Source organism: Falco rusticolus, chromosome 5, assembly GCF_015220075.1.
Source record: "Falco rusticolus isolate bFalRus1 chromosome 5, bFalRus1.pri, whole genome shotgun sequence".
Classification (NCBI taxonomy): domain Eukaryota; kingdom Metazoa; phylum Chordata; class Aves; order Falconiformes; family Falconidae; genus Falco; species Falco rusticolus.
The window spans coordinates 78255419-78273594 of record NC_051191.1 but is presented as its reverse complement, the minus strand read 5'-3'; the positions used below and the strand labels follow the sequence as shown (position 1 = coordinate 78273594).

The 18176-nt window shown below is 41.3% G+C and overlaps 1 protein-coding gene across 4 annotated transcripts in view; it reads right to left on the bottom strand.

The window, feature by feature from the left end:
- The window catches only part of FBLN1 (fibulin 1), an 81823-nt gene extending 65351 nt beyond the window's left edge, over nucleotides 1-16472 (bottom strand). The window contains exons 1-2 of one of the 4 annotated variants that reach the window (XM_037388071.1): nucleotides 15675-16472; nucleotides 2043-2142 (exon numbers count right to left, since the gene is read on the bottom strand). In XM_037388071.1, the coding sequence (XP_037243968.1) occupies nucleotides 2043-2142; nucleotides 15675-15750 (176 nt within the window). In that variant the 5' untranslated portion in view covers nucleotides 15751-16472. Of the gene's footprint in view, nucleotides 1-2042; nucleotides 2143-3148; nucleotides 3297-14819; nucleotides 14940-15674 lie in introns of those variants that run through there. The other 3 variants (XM_037388070.1, XM_037388073.1, XM_037388072.1) reach the window with 3 other exon arrangements.
- Nucleotides 16473-18176: the final 1704 nt, after the last annotated feature.

Genomic DNA, 18176 nt, shown 5'->3' with positions numbered 1-18176 from the left:
TGGTTTTTTACAGCACTCAGGTAATCTACAGTGTCCAACACTGTGCAGCACTAGACAGTTAAAAGACCCCAGCTGGGGTTTAAGCAACCACATAAACAATACATTATTGCTCCCACTGCATGTAGGTGTCTAAATAGGAAGCAAGGTTTTGTGAGAATCTGTGACCAATGAAGCATCCTGTGCCTTATTCTCACCTGCCCAGACCTCAGCAAGTGCAGTGAACCTGGTTTTGCTCACATCTCTGTGCAGCAGGAATACATGTACAAAATCGGTGCCATTACCCTCATGTGCTTGCAAAGGGAATTATGCTCTCTCACTCTTCACTCTGGATCCAGTTACACCAGCAATTAGGAGCAGAATTTGGCCCTTACTTTTGTGTCTGAAATGGCACCATAAAGTGATGTTTCTGTACCTCTCACAGATATGCCAGTTTGCAATCATAACAGGAGTCAAACAACACTGCCATTAAGGCTAGTAGTCAAAGGTGTCAATTTTACTTAGTCATTTTTACAGTGAAGCCAAGCTTCAGGGGGAGCTGTTTATTTATCATACAGTCATGAACAAATGCAACTGAACTGCATTTATCCACTTCTTTGTCATAAGCCCTCAACACCTCTCATAGAATATGTACCTTTACCCATTTCTGATTTACCATTACATCACTCCAATTTTCTTAATTGCATATCAGTTATGCAGAAAAGCTAGATGAAGCATTAGTAAGCTTTTTTCAGTTCCTACAAAGTCCTAAAGACTCTCCAAACCAGCAACCTTTAAAAGAATAAGTTACATTTACAGAATTGCAACTCACATTAATCCAATTATCATTAGATCAAGATTCTCACTGACAGATTGTTCAATAAACTTGGTTTCCTGGTTTTTTTCTGCCTCTGTTTTGTCTGTAACTCTTCTGACTCTTCAAGTATTTCCTAAACTGGGATTTAAGTCCTATCTGTCAATTCTTATGCGTAAGAGACTGCCTTCAATGCCAATATAAATGCAAAAGTCAGAAAATATGGACAGGCTTGCCTGCAAGACACATTCTTTCCATAATAAAGATCAATCCAACACTTCTACAATTACCAAGCTTAAATCACTTTGCAGTTCATTTGAATAGAGGGAAGCAATGCAATATGTTTTAAATACAAAGTCCTCTGTGAAACTGCCCCTCAAACTAGCAATCACAAGTTGTTAGCTCCACAAATTAAAAGTAACTAGTGCATTTAACAGTAAAAATAATGCAAACTATCATTGACATAAAAAATACAAATGCCCCAACCATATCAAAGATTCAGTATAACCAAAATATTACTGTGCAAATAACTTTAACCTTTAACTTCATTATTTCATTTGCTAGATTATTCAATAGAAATTGGTATCCTCTTAAATGTCAGTAGAATTAAGAAATCTATTTATTAACTAAAGTTACTATTTTCTATAGTCAAATACATTTGACAGAAGTTGGGACACTCTACAGTCTCCTTGACTTAAAGTTTAAGCTCCCACACACAGCAATTCAATGAAGAACTACAGGACAATTACCTGTGTGGCACCACACAGGAGAAGCAGTTTTAAAAGGCTATCTTATATACATACATGTGTACATATACAATCCATAGATTATTCATGTACAGGATCTATTGTGTTTCTTTATCAACTTTTGCCGGAGACTTTGGACCATCACTAAGAAATATTCACAATCAGTCTAAACTGAAGAAGCTTTGCTGACATTAGTGGAGCCACACTGAGATGTATTGACTGTAGGCAGAGTCCAAGCCCTGTGAGTAGAGCACAGTGGAAAAACTTTCAAAGGACAGAACATTGCAAACAGATTAGAGCTGGCTGCCTCTACACTAGACCAACAGCAAAAATTTAAAGGACTTAATGGAAGAAAAGTAGGTACTCCCCAAGGCTAGTTGTGGATTCGAAAAACTTATTTAAGACCTGGGTGCTTCAGCTTCTAAACCAGCTTTCATACCTGCCATTCCCATGGTTTTACATGGAAACACAAACCATAGTTTTATATATAATAGGTAACTATGTACCTGCATTCTCTGGACTCGGATATTAACGGTAGAGAAGTACATATTCTGTTTTTATTTGCCCATTCGATACCCTTGTCACAGCACTCTTCCATTGAAAGATCTGCAGAAATGAAGAAAGAACACAACAATATATTTAATGCAACCTTAGTAAATAGTATTGCATCTGCCCGTTAAAAACCAAAACAAAACAGAAGAGAGACAGTTTGTTTTCCTCTTGCTAATCTGCAGACAGAATAGCGCACCCATAGTCAAATGAAGCATCCGTTAGCACCTTGCAGTAAGCCCGAGTGCTGGAGGTATTCTGTCCTCAGTGAAGCAAAATGCAGTTTCCCTTAACCTTCCACATAAAGTCACAGCCTAGGGACTGATATTACAGCACGGAACAGTACAGGTAACAGTCCTGCACAATAAAAGGATCTGTCGGATTGCACTCTTTTATTATCAAAAGTGGCAGCAGCAATAAGCAACCTTTTAAAATCCTGAAGAATAAAGGATTAAATCAAGTCTGTCTGATATGAAAGACAGAAGAATCTCCTTACAAGTTAAACTTGAGGAACTATTTTCTTCCTGTGGTTATTGTCCAATTAATCTGTTTTGATCAAAAGTATGTCTGTAAATCCAAAAGCATTGCAGAGAGAGACAGAAAGGTATATGGTATTTGATCGCTTAACATATGAAAGAAAAACTAATATAGATAACAACTTACATCAACCCTGAAACTAAGGGGAAAAGCATACTGAGGATAATTATTTGTACGGAGCATATTTTTGCAAAGGTCTCTAATTTAATAAAACTAAATACTGTTAATGAACTGACAAGCACTACAGGTTTGCTTCATATTTCAAGTGCAAAAGTTCACTGCACAGCAGGTGTATCAGAACTTGGAATAAAACACGAGTCACATTTTCCTATTATCTTGTAGTCCGGACACCGAATAGCTCCTTGTATAACAAATACCCAATCTGTGTAATAAAACAGCTGATGATCAAGAGGGACAGCTTTCTAATGTTTTCTCTTTGTTTCCTAAGTTTTTTGACTGGTGGCCCTGACAGGCTGCACCCACGAGTGCTGAAGGAGCGGGGTGATGTCATTGCCAGGCTACTCACAATTATCTCTGGGAAGTCACAGTGAATGAATTTCCTGAAGAATGGAAGAGAACAAATGCCTCGTCTTCAAGGAGGACAAGAGAGAAGATCTATGAAACTACAGGCTGGTCAACCTCTTCTCACTGTCAGGGAAGGTCATGGGGAAAATCCTCCTGGAAACAACGTCCAAACACATGAAGGACAAGAAGGTGACTGGGAGAAGTCAGCTTGTATTTATGAAGGGGCTACCATGTTTAACTAACCTCACAGCCTTCTACAATGAGGTGGCTAGCTTGGTGGATGAAGGGAGAGCAGTGGTCGTTGTTCACCTTGACATCAGGAAGGTTTTTAATACTGTCTGCCATGACTTCATCACTGACAAGCTGACAATGTACAGGTTGGGTAAGTGGACAGTGAGGTGGATGCTGGGAAGGACTGCACCCTCAACAACTTCACAGGTGATACAAATCTGGGAGGAGTAGCTGATGTACCAAAGGGTTGGGCTGCCATTCAGAGGGACCTCAACAGGCGAGAGAAATGGGCTGACAGGAACCTCACAAAGTTCCACAAAGGGAAATGCAAAGCCCTGCATCTGGGGAGGAATAAGCCCTATGCACCAGTACACACTGAGGACCTATATTCCCAACGAGTGATTATAATCCAACAGTTCAAAGCACAAAGGAAAGAGCTAAATGAGATTTTAGGATGCATCGGTCATCTGAACATGGTTACTCTTAAGGTAGTTATCAATTCTACAGGGCCAAGCTCTGGAGTACTGAGCATAATTTTTGGCTATCCCTCTTTAGGAAAGATTACATCAAAATGGAAAATGTGTAAAGAAGTGCTAGGAGGACAGTCAGGGGAATATCAAAGACCTGTTATATGAGGAGAAACTGGAAGAAACAGTCCATCTTAAGCTGAAATAAATAAAGCTCATGAAAGGATGTGGTTCCTGTCAACAAATAATACAGCAGTAAACAATAATCAGAATTATGGGATCAAGTAAACCAAACATTCTTAAATAAGAAAATCATTATACTTAGAATTACATTAAACATTAGTTTGTAACAGAGTTCTGTACTTTGTGACCCAGGTCAACCTTCTGGTCTTACTTAGATACTCCAAATAATGGTCAAAATTCTGTCATGAAGTCAAGGCAATATTTCTCTTGAATTCCTCTGGGTGTCCAGAATTCATGCCAGTGTCTGAAAACTAATTGTAGTTTATAATGCCACAGAGAACATCAGTCTTTTAAATAAATATCTGCCTGTGGTAAAAGACATGAATTTATGTCTGACCTCTTCTTTGGGAATAGGGACCCTGTCTGGTGCTCTCTGTCTGCCAGTGCATTGCTAACAAACATTATATGCACCAGATCTCATACAATGTGTTACAAATAACCGTATTTTTAGTGCTGTTGTCTGCAATCAGTCTGTGTTGAAAAATGATACACATTGAACTGAACTGCAGAGCTGGCTGCAGGTTTTTGCGGGGCTTTGTACAAATGGGTCTTTGGCCAAGTTCCTCCCCAGAAGGACAATCCCTGGCTCTGGACACCAGTTCTTCCCTCCCAGCTCTGGCAACACACCTCTACTCCAACCAAATAACTCAAGAATTCAAAGCAGGCCAAGCTAAGCAAGCTCATCTGCAGGAGTGCATCCAGACAAGGAAGGATTTTGGATAGTTTGTTGAGAACTGTGGTCCAGACTCATTGTTTTGGTGACATCACAATTCATAACCTCCAAAGATCCTGCCAAAAATCTCTTGAGAATAGAGGGAAGTGAAAAACAAGCAGTAGAAAAAGGCCTCCACCCTCAAGGCCATTCTTCTAAAACATAACAATAAAACAGTGGAAAACATTTTCTCTAGCTTAGCTTTGCAGTTTGCTTTTAAAAACAGACATTCGTGGACCAATCTCTACTCCTTCACAATCTCAGAACGCATGTCTCACACCCTGGGTGTCAACTCCTGATTGCACTGGAATCAAGTCTGACTATTTTGGCATTAAGTGTTGTTAACGAGTGTTCAGAAACAGGGCAGACTTATCATCTCACAACTGTATTTTTCCAGTGTTGTGGATTCAACCATACACGTGCATATTCATGTGGCTCCCAGCTGGAAACCTTTGGGCAAGCAGTTCATACCGAGGACATTTGTGCCTCCTTCCACCCTGTTCAGGGGACCAACAATGGGGGGGGGGGGGGGGGGGGGGGGAATGGCCTCTCCTCAGTTTCTCATAACCAGATGTTTGTAATGTAGGGCATCTGAAAGGAAGGGATAGTAGGAAGCAGATGGTAGAAATTACTCTTGATTATGACATCTCGAAGGATCTCACTTACTGTGCAGAAAGTGATGATTCTTTTTTCTCCGAATACGACCATGTGTCTTTTACTGCAGCGGATGGGCTCACGGCACCCCTCAGAGCTGGCATGCCAAAGATGATCGAATGGAAATTACAGTACCGTTCTTCTGAACCTAGCGCCCCTTCAGCTGTTTTGCCAAGTGCATAATGTTTCATGCAAATCAGCCAGAGACATCTCAGGCATCTGAGAGACAAAACACTTCTAGGAAAGGCCAATGACATTGTCTGTATTCAGCTGAAATGTGCCGTTTTATTTAGAGGAGTATACAGGAAAGTTGTAACACGCAGGTGTACACTGTCTGGTCCATTTTTTTAAGTCTGTGAAGGAATTATTCAGCTTTCTGGTAACATGACACAGAAAAACATGAAGATAAACCAGAGATCCGTTAAGATGGCAGCATGTTTACTTCCTTTTCACCCAGTAATTCTGCATGCTGAGAAAATCCAAGCCTATTTTGGATAAAATTAAATGCAGCTTTATCACTAATTTGTCCATGTAAAAAGGTATGAGCAGCAGGGTATCCAAAAGGACACACATCATGTTAGTGTGATAACAGCAAGGATGCCTATCCTGATGTTAAGGTAGTATGAATACTACGTACATAAGTTACAGAGAGATTTCAGGAGTCTCTGGAAGAGGATTGTAGAAACACAGCTGGAACTCAGATCTTTAATTTTACAAAAGCTGTCATGAAGACCTATCAGATAAGTGATTAAAGGTCACACAAATTCAAACATTTTCTGCACATGATTCATGTGCTAGCTAGGAACTATGCTTACACAGACAAAATGTGTACAAGCATATGGTTGTTTTTAAAAAAGGTAGTTTGCTAATCTTAACGGGATTGCCATACCGTGTGGGAGTTCAAAGAAAGAAATGTGGTTAAAATCTGTATAACCTTGGACTTCTATGATGTAATAATGGCTTATTCAGCTGCTACAGTGAACATTTTCTGCAAAAGAAAGATAAGCTTAAGAATGTTACCCAAAAGCATGATTCCTGGAATGAGAAACCCTGAATTGTTTCTGGGAATTGTGCAAAAAAAATAATCAGAAGTAAAAAGGACTGGGTAATTTTCATGGCAGTAGCATTCCAGCTAGATCAAAAAGGGACAGATTTTTTTTGAAGGAACAATCTACAATAGCAGCTATTCTGTACAGCTCGTGATGATGGAAGAGTCTATGTACAACCCAGGATTAGATAGCTGTTCATTACTCAGTGCTGATCTATGGAACAGTTATAAAACTGATGATATCAAACCAAAGCTACACCTGAGCCTAAGTGGGCTTATCAAGCTAGTGCTAGCAAAGCTTTCCAGTTCTTCAGTGCAATAAGCGATGTGGCTATCAAAGTCATTGACCTCCCAGTCCACATGACCAGCTACAGTTGGGTTTGGATTTGGAAGTGACTCCAGGTCAAGGGGTCAAAGTCACACCTCCTTATTATGATATTTTCAATCTTTTAAGCACATTAATTGATTAAGTTTGTAAAATGCAGTGCAGGTCTTGCCCTTTACTCAATTTACTCTGCAAGAGACTCAGCACTGGAATGTGAGAAAACAGAATATGATTATCGCTTTTCAGCATATGCAGATACAGGCAGCAGATGGACCCTGTGAAAGTTAAGCACTAGTCCAACATGTTTCAGTAACAGTATGTCATCCAGAGTTTTTGGAACTCAGGATTATGACAGACATGCATTGGTTTAGGTTTTCAGTAATAAAAATACTTTCAACTTTGTGTTATTGTGTTTAACAATGTGTTATTGTTTAATTGTGTACAGGTACAGGAAGTGTACCTTCCTGGCGAAACCTTTCTTGTGCTGTCAAGAAAACTCTTTTACTATTAATGCTCATCCATCTAACTGTCAGCTGAAAAAAACCCCAAGTCTACATAAATAATTTGATCCTCAAAAAGACAGACTGGCCATCCCTATTATTCGGAGTCACATGCTTCGCCTTCCAACCTGCCTTTACATCTGTAATCTCCTGACGCAAAACCAGAATAGCTGCATATCCCTTTTGTCAGGGCTCCACTATGCTATAGGTCCAGGACAGACAAAGTGTGTTTGGCCTGATTTGCTACACCAAAGCAATTTTTCTTGAAACAATGACACTGGGCTAATATTAGGTGGACAAGTCAACTGCATTTGTAGCAGGGATGGCAGTCAAGTGCTGGCAGCTACGATTTGTAGTCTTGACTTTTTGGCTGTCCTTACAACAAACTGTGGAAATGCTGTTTCTAGCAATGCAAATACACTCTGGCTGGCCACTTCTGGCATCAAATAGACCCAGAGACACATTAAGACAAGAGGGAAGCCAGCTGACTTCAAAGGTTCAACTGGTAATAGGTTAACATGGTAAGTACAGCCTTGTCGCAACTCAATCTTCTGTGTAAGCCTAGGTATTAGGCAGAAGACGACCTGAAAGTATGACAGAGAAAGACATACAACACAAAATCTGGCCTCACGATTCCCTGAAACAAATGGTTTGAATTGGGAGTAAAGGAGCAATGCCATTCTCCAACCAAGATGATGTATTTGCTCTATCTCTTCAGACTGGAGTCAGAATGAACATGTTCCTCCTCCATTTCGTATGCAGAGAAAGAAGTGAAAAGGAGCTTTTTATTTTCTGCAGAGACATTCCTGTTTACCAGAAGACCGTACATCAAATGTACCAATGCACTGATGGGGTAAGATGAATAGACACAGCTGAGCTGTGGCATTAATCACCTTTGGACAATAAACTATTCTCAGCCCTTCCACTAGGTTGTTCTTACAGGTTCCCCTAAAGAACATACCAGCTTGAACTTCGTAACAAATGCATGAAACGTGAAGCCAGGATGCCCTCTTGGAATACCCACAAGAGCAGAGCACAAGCCAGGAGACAGTCTCCAATGCATCTGCTGTAGCCTGCAAAGCTGCGTTCATCACCAGCAGTCCCGCTCCAGAACTGCTTTAGACTACTGTTTTCCCTCAGAAATACGACAACAGTACTTCTCTCTTCCAAGTGTGGACATCACATTGGATCTTTATGGACTGACAGGCAATTACTCACAGTTTGTGTGCTGCTAAGCAATACAATACTCTCTCTAAACAGGCTTAAAGCGTTTGAACCTTTACCTTCTGATAAATTCTTAGCTGAGTGTGATTATTTCAGGACAGCTGAAATCACTGAAGAAACCCAGTTAGCACACTAAGTACAGCAGCAGCACCCTAAAGGAAATGCCTGGTACGTTAGTGTGTTTTGTGGTTGGTTTTAAAACAGCCAACATTTTACTGGAAATTTTCTTAGGTCTGGAGAACACTCATTTATGGGGAATGTGGCTCTGTTAGCACCAGCAGTGGCCATCACACAATTAGGGGGATTTTTCAGATACAGCCAAACCTCATTTTACGAGGTGTCTGTTTGCAGTTTATGAAAGAGGCTCTTAAAATCATTCGTGGCAATAGCTGATGATGAGGTAGCTGTTATGTTTGGTGATAAGGACAGGCCTAAGGGAGGCAATGCTATGTTGCAACATGCCTTATTTTCTGTGGTGAGGAAAGTAAGTGCTTTCCTGTGGGTTTTTTATTTTGTCTCAGGTCTAACAAAAAAAAAAAAAAAATAAATCAAGAATGTAGGCAACCAGCTACTAAAAAATTAGAAAAAGACAACTCAGTCTATTTCAGGAAGACTATATCATATCAAAATGCCACAAAAGACAGGGATGTAAGACCACTCAAGAGGTTGTCTTGTCCTTTACTCTCAAGCACAGCTGATAAAATCTGGCCAGTTCTAGGCAGATTTCTAATTAGTTGTTCAAAACTGTATCAAGTGAGGCTGATTCCACAACCTCTCTACGCAATGTGCTCTTGTGCTTCGATGTACCATATAACAGAGAATTTTTAATCATGTATTACCTCACTGTCCACTCCAAAAGCCCATTTAAATCCATTCTTTTGTTACTACCTCTAATACACAGGCTCTTACACACTTCAATCTTCAATGTGTCTGAAGACTGCTACTTCATGCGGATGTTTTTCTGTGCACAAATTCACTTGAATTTTTTCAGCTTTCCAGACAGGTTATTTTTGGGACTTCTGTGAGGAGGCTGGAGTTCAAAAGTTACTAAGACTAGAAGACTGAAGGCTGTTCTGAAGATTCCTAGAAGACCTGAAGATATGGAGAGAAACTTGATACTCAGTCCGCTGAGTCAGCATCACATAAACAGTAACGTGTAAGTAATGGTTCTTCACACACTCAAAGAACATGAAATAAGGGGTGCATCCACATCTCTGATGGATGCAGGTGGCCTAAAGAACCCAGTCTCACCAAGATGACATGGATGGACCTACAGAAAAGGACTCATAACTGGAAGAACTACAACTGCTCTTTCTGACAAGCACATGCTAAATTTTGTCCTTCACTTCTCCCTGTATGAAAAAAACCATGCGAATAATGAAATTACTTCACAGGGTGTTGACAGTCCGAAGTAGCACTTTTTCTTTCTCATTGAAGAACGTATTTATCTTCCCTTGGTTTCTCATTTCAAATTTTTTTTAAAGTGTGATTCGAAATTTCTATACAAGGTGTTACAATTAATCTATTGTTAGTCTTGTTCATTTGTACAAAGGGCATGATCCAAAATACACTGCAGTAAATGACAGTCTTTATATAGATCTCAAAGAGCTTTGGATTGAGTCCAAGTATATGTATATATTCACATTAAAGCAACTAAAATAGGAGGGATATGAGTATATGACAAAGCAGGATGTCTCAGTATCAAACTTTCCTATATTTCCTCATGTAAAATGAGGAAAAACATTTGCACAGTAGGATTTTTATATTTTCAGCTGACCAGAAAATCAGTAAGAATAACTATGCTTTTATATACTGCTTAAGTGAAACACATCTTCTCTGCAGGCATGTTTATTGCTGAATATTTAAGAAAAAAAAAAAAAAAAAAAGATGGACGATGATGAAAGATCCTGATATTCTACTACTGCCGTATTTAAAGACTAGTCTGGAAACACTAAGTAGATGGGACAAAATTTATAACACAATGGGACATGGTTCCAATATGTAAGGAACCACAGACTACAGAGAGCAGGGGGAAATAAAGACCCATATTTTTTTGCATATAATTATTTAGCAACAATTTAGGGAAGGTTTCCTTTTGGAGAAAACATTGCTAAAACTCTATCTTATGTGATATTTTCCTCATTTTTTAAATTAGGTATACTGAGCTGCAAATTGCTATCTACCTCTTCCAGATTTTCTGCCAAAGTATTGATATTAGAAGTACTCAGTACTTGACATTTAGTCAGTGATGAGAGCTTCAAAGCTAGAAGATTATAATATTTTGAATGGACATACTGCTGGTAGCATTTGTACTGTATATCCTTCCAGTGCTTAGTAAATCCTTGGAAACAGCCTAAAAGCTGGAATATACCAGACAAAGTATTTCTGTATCCATACACTTATTTCGGCATCAATACAAACAATTTTTTTAGGTATTGCTTTCTTTATTACTAAGCTTAAGGTCTCAATCCAGATTTTGACTAGACTTAAAAATAAACCCTTTAGCAGGGAATATCTTACAACCTTGTGCAGCATGTGTCATTTGTGGGTGCTACAATAATCCAGAAAATAACGTATTTCCTATACTTGTGTAGTAAATACCCAAAACTTCATCAGACGTGTCATTCATGTTTTTTCAATGAAAATTTTCAAATAACCTGAAATCAAATCAAAAGAAGAATTTGAATGAGAATTCCTGAAAATCTAGAAATTCAGTTTCTTCTTAATATCCAACTACACTTACTTGAAATCCAAAGGACAATTTCTCAAAACTTTTAAGTCTAAAGTAGGTTATGCAAAGTACAGAGACAAAGCACTCATGAGTGCTGGGAGGGAAAAAAAAATTTTACTTGTTTAGAAAAGTGGAAGCAAGAAGCTTCATTAACTGCACTAGCCAAAGATATGTCAGCATGTTCAGGAGAGCATTAGCACTGGAGATCCTTCTTTAGAACTGCTGCATCCTGTTGATCACAGAAGGCTTTCCACACAACTTTTACTGGACTGTCCCAGTGTCTTGCTAGAGGTCATTTCAGCAGGACAAGTATCCTCACCAAGTCTGACAACCAGGCAGGTCACTGTCACAATTTTCCCCTTACTGTACACGCTCTCCCTGTCACTGTAAACTACCCAGTACAACAGCTTTTAGGTACTGCTTTGACTATTCCTTTTTTCACTTACTTAACATTATTCTGAGCATTTCTAAACTAATTTTCACTCACACAATATTGTGGATGGTAATTCTTTACATTCTTCCAGGGCTCTTGACTGATCTGTACTTGACCCTTTCTCCCCTTTCTATTCTGTCTTTTTGCTTCTTGTGACCTCTTCCTCTGTCTTCTCTCTTGATCCTGATGATCCTTCATAGACTTCGAGGACAAGTTTTCTATTTTTTCTCATGCTGCAGTCTTCTGAATCCTCTGCCTCCACTTCCACATCTTATCTCTGAGCAATGTTATCTGGGAGAGTCAGTTTAATTATATATGATAACTCTTAAAATCTCAGCACCGGGCCTACTTCTTCCATTGAAACTTACATGTAAATACATGTGCCTCACATTTCCCAAGTGCTCTACAAAAACTTCTGCCTATTCTGACTAAAATGACCTACTTATTTTGTTGTTTCTTAACTTTACTCATTTTCTTTACTCCCTGTCACTGTCAACCATTGCTTTTCTGTTACTTTTTTAAAGAAAGTTTTTATTCTTTTATAAGAATAGTAGTTTCTATACGAAACTACTCTATGCTACCATTACAATTCTTGTCTGTACCCTGATGCGTTTGTTTTTCGGGGGGGATTTCAGCTCTTTCTCATCTCCTTTTATTCTCTACAGATATTTCATTACATCGAGTAGACACACTTCTCTATTTACTGAATTGATTTTGCCACCTACTTCTTTAGATCTATCTGTAACTGACAAAACCAAACTTAAATTCTTTTATTGTCCCAGGTAACTATTTCTGTCAAGCTCCAGAGGCCTAAGATCCATCTTTCATTTCAGAAAATGTTAATAAAATTACTGTAGAACAAGTTGGTCTTAACACAACTATATATTAAAAACACATGTAAAGTTGATATGAAACTTGCAGAATGGGCTGAAGTGCAACCATAAATAAATAACTTTTGAAAATGCATTGACCTGCTATCAAATAATGCCTGAAATCTGACAGAGCAGTATAAACATACTGCAGTAACTTGATAAGCTAGTTTATGGATTTTCATCTTGGACTTCACTGACACGTCTGCTTTCAATTACACAGATGAAAACCAAGAGTTTAACATCTTTCTCTTCCCCTGATTGCAATAAAATGCCATGTCTCAAAATGGACTATTAAAACAAAACTCAACTGAAAACTAATTTAGAGATAGCACTCATATTTTAGAACAGTATTTTTGGCTAATATGTGATTTTGGGGAAGAGATTTTATCTATGATAGCAGGCAAGAAAGCATACATTTAGCCTTTTCTAAGTCTTACCTCCACCCATATATTTCTTACAAATTTACTGCTATAAAAGCACATGTAAAAATCATAATCTTAAAATAAAACTCATTCCACAAAGCCAGTGGAACATTTTTTTTTATTACAAACTGTAAGCTCACACTGAATAGACATGTTTCCAGATGTTTAGTGATTTAAACTGTCTGTGCCTGTAGTACCAAGACATGCCAAAGACACAGCTAGAGGATGACCTATTCATACACTGACTGGACAAAATTACGTGAGTAATTTATCTTCTTCATTAGATAGCAGTTTATATCATAACGGAATGTTTTTTTAAAAAATGCAATGTTTACAATAAAACAAAGTTGCATTATAGAATTTAGAAGGTTTTTAAGATGCTTACTCTTGCCGAGAACGATGCGCACATCTCTATTCACATACACTGGGCACATTCACTGAAGGCAGTCCCTTCTGTTTTTTTTCAGAATGACAACTTTAATTAATAGATACTGATGAATTGATGATTTATTAGTAAGGAAAACAATTAAGAAAACTAAGGGTAACAACCTTGGGAGGAAGCTGTATTTCAGAAACATGTTGTCCTAGTAACTTGGCAAATGTCATCACTAAAGCACTTAGGAGCTTGTCTTTGCCCCAGGTCTCCTTGTTCTAGTCATATGCAGAGGAACCCAGGCTCTGCCCCAAAGAACCTGCACTTGACACCATCTTACAAGGTCATTACTTCATCTGCCTGTAAAACACAGATGGCACATGAAATAATGCAGAAAAAAGACTTTTCTGACAGCAATTACTAGTAATTATTAAATATTAATTACAATTACTAGTATTTCACCTGAGCAAAGTCTACGATCCTCATTTGCTTTTAGATGTTTAAATCTAATTTTATCCAGTGTACTGTTTTCAAAGTTCTAAGGATGTAGAAATTCTCAGTGAAATTCAAGTATGGATTTTCATTTGAGAATAAAAAAATGATAATAACTTTTATTGCCAAATTTGGTTGTACTTTGTATTAAAAAGATTTCAAAAACCTGAACTTAGATATCAAAATACTTATCATTTTTTCTTACAAAAAGTAGTCCAGTAATTAAGGTCAAGTGTACAGAGGTCACAAAATGAAATTCTTCAGTGTTTTACAATAATGTTGAATGCTTAAAATTACTATGTCTGTTCACCATGATACATCAAAGCCACAGTTTTGCTAACGTACTCTACTGTTTGAGAGAAAACTGGAGCTATCTTGGGATTCTGGCATTAAGTGTTGTTTTTCTAACCTTCTTTCTCCTGTCCCTCCTTTTTGAAAGGGTGTGCCTAACATCTATTGAAAGCAAATATTTTAAAGGGTATCTGTGACAAGTGCTCTGCTACGTGAAAATCGGAGAGCCAAACTACTGCAACAGTAACAAATAATTTATTTCACTGGCTTTTGTCTGCCATCCTTAGGCCCAGGCCAGACCATATGTTTCTAAATGTTTGCCAGGAGTGCAGCATAATCAAAGCCTCCACTCAGAAGGGCCCCCTTGGGGGTGCTCTAATAGAAAGTCACTAACCTGTTAGCTACAATAAATTATCGCCATATGAAAAGCAGTTTCTTTGTTATAACTTACCAGTTATACTCATGTTGCATTGCTATGCTGAATTAAGTCAAGTGAAGATCCCCTTTTTATATAGCATTAATAGAAAAGGAAAAAAAATCGGCCCGCACGGGAAGGGAGCCATGGCCCTGACCCAGATCCCCGATTTCAAAAGCAACCCCACCACCATTCCTAAATGTCTCATAGGTTGTTTTCAAAAAGCCTGCGTCCCTTACTTCGTCATTCCCCCCGCTCCACCGAGATCTCAGGTAACAGCTGATCCCGTTCCCCACGTTTGGGGGGCGTGTGAGTCGGTCCCCAGCAGACCCGACCCGACACCTCACCCCGCCGCTGGGATCGGGACGCGGTGCCTTCGCGGCGTGCGGCCGAGCCCGCTGCCACCACCGGGCGCACCTCGGTGCGCGGGGGCACCGTGCGACGTGTCGCCGCTCCCGGGACGCCGGCCTGCAAAAGGCCCCAGAGGCGCCCCCGGCGGCCCGACCGGCCCCGCCGCCAGGAGCCCGGGGGGCAGCTCGGGGGGCGCCGAGGAGGCGGGGGGCCGCCGGGCCGACAGCGCAGCCGAGCCCCGTGGGGGGAGACTCACCAGCTCCCAGCGGCGGTGTCCGTCCCGGCGGAGCCTCGCACGGAGCCTCCGGCGCGGAGCGAACCTGCCCGGGCGGCAGCGGCGGGGCCGGTGCACGCCACGCCTTTCTGCTCGCTCGAACGTGGTAGCGGCGCTTTAAAGCCTGCCCGGGGCATAGGGAAGGGGGGTACCAGGGGAAGCCCAGCTGCCCCGCCACCCTACCCTCGCGGGACACAGCTCCCGCGCCCTCCAGCCACCAGAGAGGGAGCGGGCACCGCCGGTGCCGCCAGCCCGGGGGGCCGGCGAGGCACCCGGCAGCCTCCCAGCCGCCTCCCGGCCAGGCGGGGCTGCGCCGGCGTCCCGCAGCTCGCCGGGGCGCCCGGGACCCTGCGGCGCCCGCCCCGGGGGCAGAGCCGGGCCCGGGGCGGCGGCGGCGGCGGCGGGGGGAGAGCGCGGCGCAGCCCGGCGGGTGCCCGCAGCTCGGCTCGGCGCCGCTCCCCGCACTTACCTTGGCCCCGCAGCGAAGGCACCAGCGCCAGGAGCAAGAGCAGCCGCAGCGGCCGGGCCCCGCGGAGGTTGTCCATCTGCCGGCCGCAGCTCCCCGCCGGCGGGAGCACTCGCACCGCCCGGGAGCTTGGCTCTCCTGCAGCAGCGTCCAGCCGGCTCCCCCCTTTTCGCTCGCTGCCGCTGTTTCTGATGTTATCCCAGCCGCCTGAGACCGGTTGGAAAGGAGCTCGCAGGACCCCCCCACTCGGTGGGCTTTACAAAGATTTAATTCACTGCCTATCCGGTTAATTATACTGCCTGCAAGTGCTTAGCAGAACAGAGCCGCCACCAGAGCTGGGAGGCAAAGACCCCGTTGCTTCTGATACCCCTACCTCTCTGCCCGCCGCCCCCCACACGCTGTGCAAGTGACTCCTTTTAGCTCGGAAACTTTACAGATACTCAGCGTGAACCTAGGGCCGGCGTGACTGATTCCGCGAAGGAGAAATGCAGCGACTTCTCTCGGTGCCAAGGAGGAGAAAGCCACAAACAAAGGCAAAGCAAAACAAAACAAAAGAAACCACCTAGCAGAGAAGGGAAGGTTTAACCTCTGGAGGGGAGATTTTCAATCCCCGTTCTCTGTCTTCCCGTGAATTTTACTGCAACCCAGCTTTCGTCAATAAAAAGGATTTTAAGAAGAAGTGATATTCTAGAATCTTTCAATGAAATTCACCGGGAGGGGGGCGGGGGAAGTTCTTTTTTTCCTCCCCCTCTTAAAAAGTTAGGATGAGAATCTCACCCTAAATGAGGCAGTCAGCTCTGCTCTTTCTCTCCCCTCCCTCCTTTTTTTTAAAAAAAAAAAAAAAAAAAACAAAAAAACCAAAAAACCAACTCCTTATCTTATTTAAACAGGAACACAAACACTGATAGTGGTCAAAGGAAGAGCTGGAGTTGAAAGCACCCAGTTGGCTATGCTGTTGCCAAGATCTTTAAGATAACATGGGGGATAGTATTTGCAAGCAATGCACATGGAAACAAATGGAGAGTTCATCACCCCTCTGTACTTTGCCCTCAGTTTTACTCAGACAAACAGCTGGAAGTTAGTTTGTGTTTACTTGGTAGTTGTGCCACATGGACTCTGACTGATTATTCCTCTTGTAACTACTCATAAAGCAATTTAATCTCTCTCCTCAAAATGTCCAACTGGAAAAAGTATTAAGGGCAGGAAGAGCTGAAAGTGTACATGGTGGTTTCTGCACCAGGTTACTTGCTCTATCCTTTTCTTACACAAGAACATAAAAATGGCCATATGGCCAAGGGTATGAATATCCCAATAACTGATCTTCAGCAGTGATTTAAATGCTCACCAAAGGAAGAGTATGAATGAGGAAGACACACATCATAATTGTCCCAATTACTCTCCCAGCCTTCAGCTGCTTTGAGTTTGGAGCATTTCCTCAGTGGAATGCGGTTTCTGTGTACTGAGTAGCCCCCAGTGAACTTCTGTTCCAGGTATTTATTCTGTCTTCCCATGAGTTCTTGTAAAGCTTTATCATCCAAACTATCCTTTGGCAACAGGTTTCATGGATCTACCAGTGACTGTGTGAAGAGTCATTTCCTTCCATGCCTTTTGGACCTGGCTCCACCAACCCCTTCTCATGGTGCCTCCTCACTATTGCAAGAGGCAGGAGGGAACTGACCCCTAGCCACACTCTTAATGACCAGGTCTTCTTTTTTCAATTGCTGTTCCTTTTTTGGTTTTGGGTTTTGTTGGTTTTTTTCCCACCACTATTGTTTTGGGAAGGGGCAGCTGGAAAAGGGGAAGGATGGATGGCTTGCTTAATTTGGGGGTAGTTTTTGCTTTTTTTTTTTTCTACACATGTATGTCTGTTTCTGTCTCTTCTTTACATGCCCTAACTTGTTTTACAAGGATCTTATATCAGTTATAGTGGGACCTTGGCAGTGTTTCATCACAACCTCCAAGCTACTGTTTTCAAGTATCAGACAGCTGCAGGAGGCAACTAACAAAGATCCCACCTTGTCTAAAGTTTGTACCAGCTTAACTGAACCAGTGCAGTCCCCTCTACAGAAACTCTGAATTCAGTTCAGTATTGGCTTATTTGACTTTACTTTAAAACCTCTCCTAATTGATTAAAGGTGGGTACAAAGAAGTTCACCAGTTTGACTAAAACAGTGTGAAGTCACACATAACAGCCTGTCCACACATGGAGTTACCCTGATTAACAAAATGTGTGAACATTCTTACTCCAGAGTAAGAATTCCTTGTTCCTGTTTAGTTTGCCACCACAAGCTGTTTACCCGAACTGAAGCAAACTCAAGCAACAGTTTTAAGAAATATTTCTAGAAAACATCATGGCTATGGTCATCTGTAGATCTGATAATAGGTCTTTCCTTGGTTTGGGGTGGGGTTTTTTTGCATAATATTAAAACACATTTCCAGTATAAATTGGCACTCTCACTTACAATCAGATCCAGTGGCCTCAAGTACATGTGATTCTAATTAATG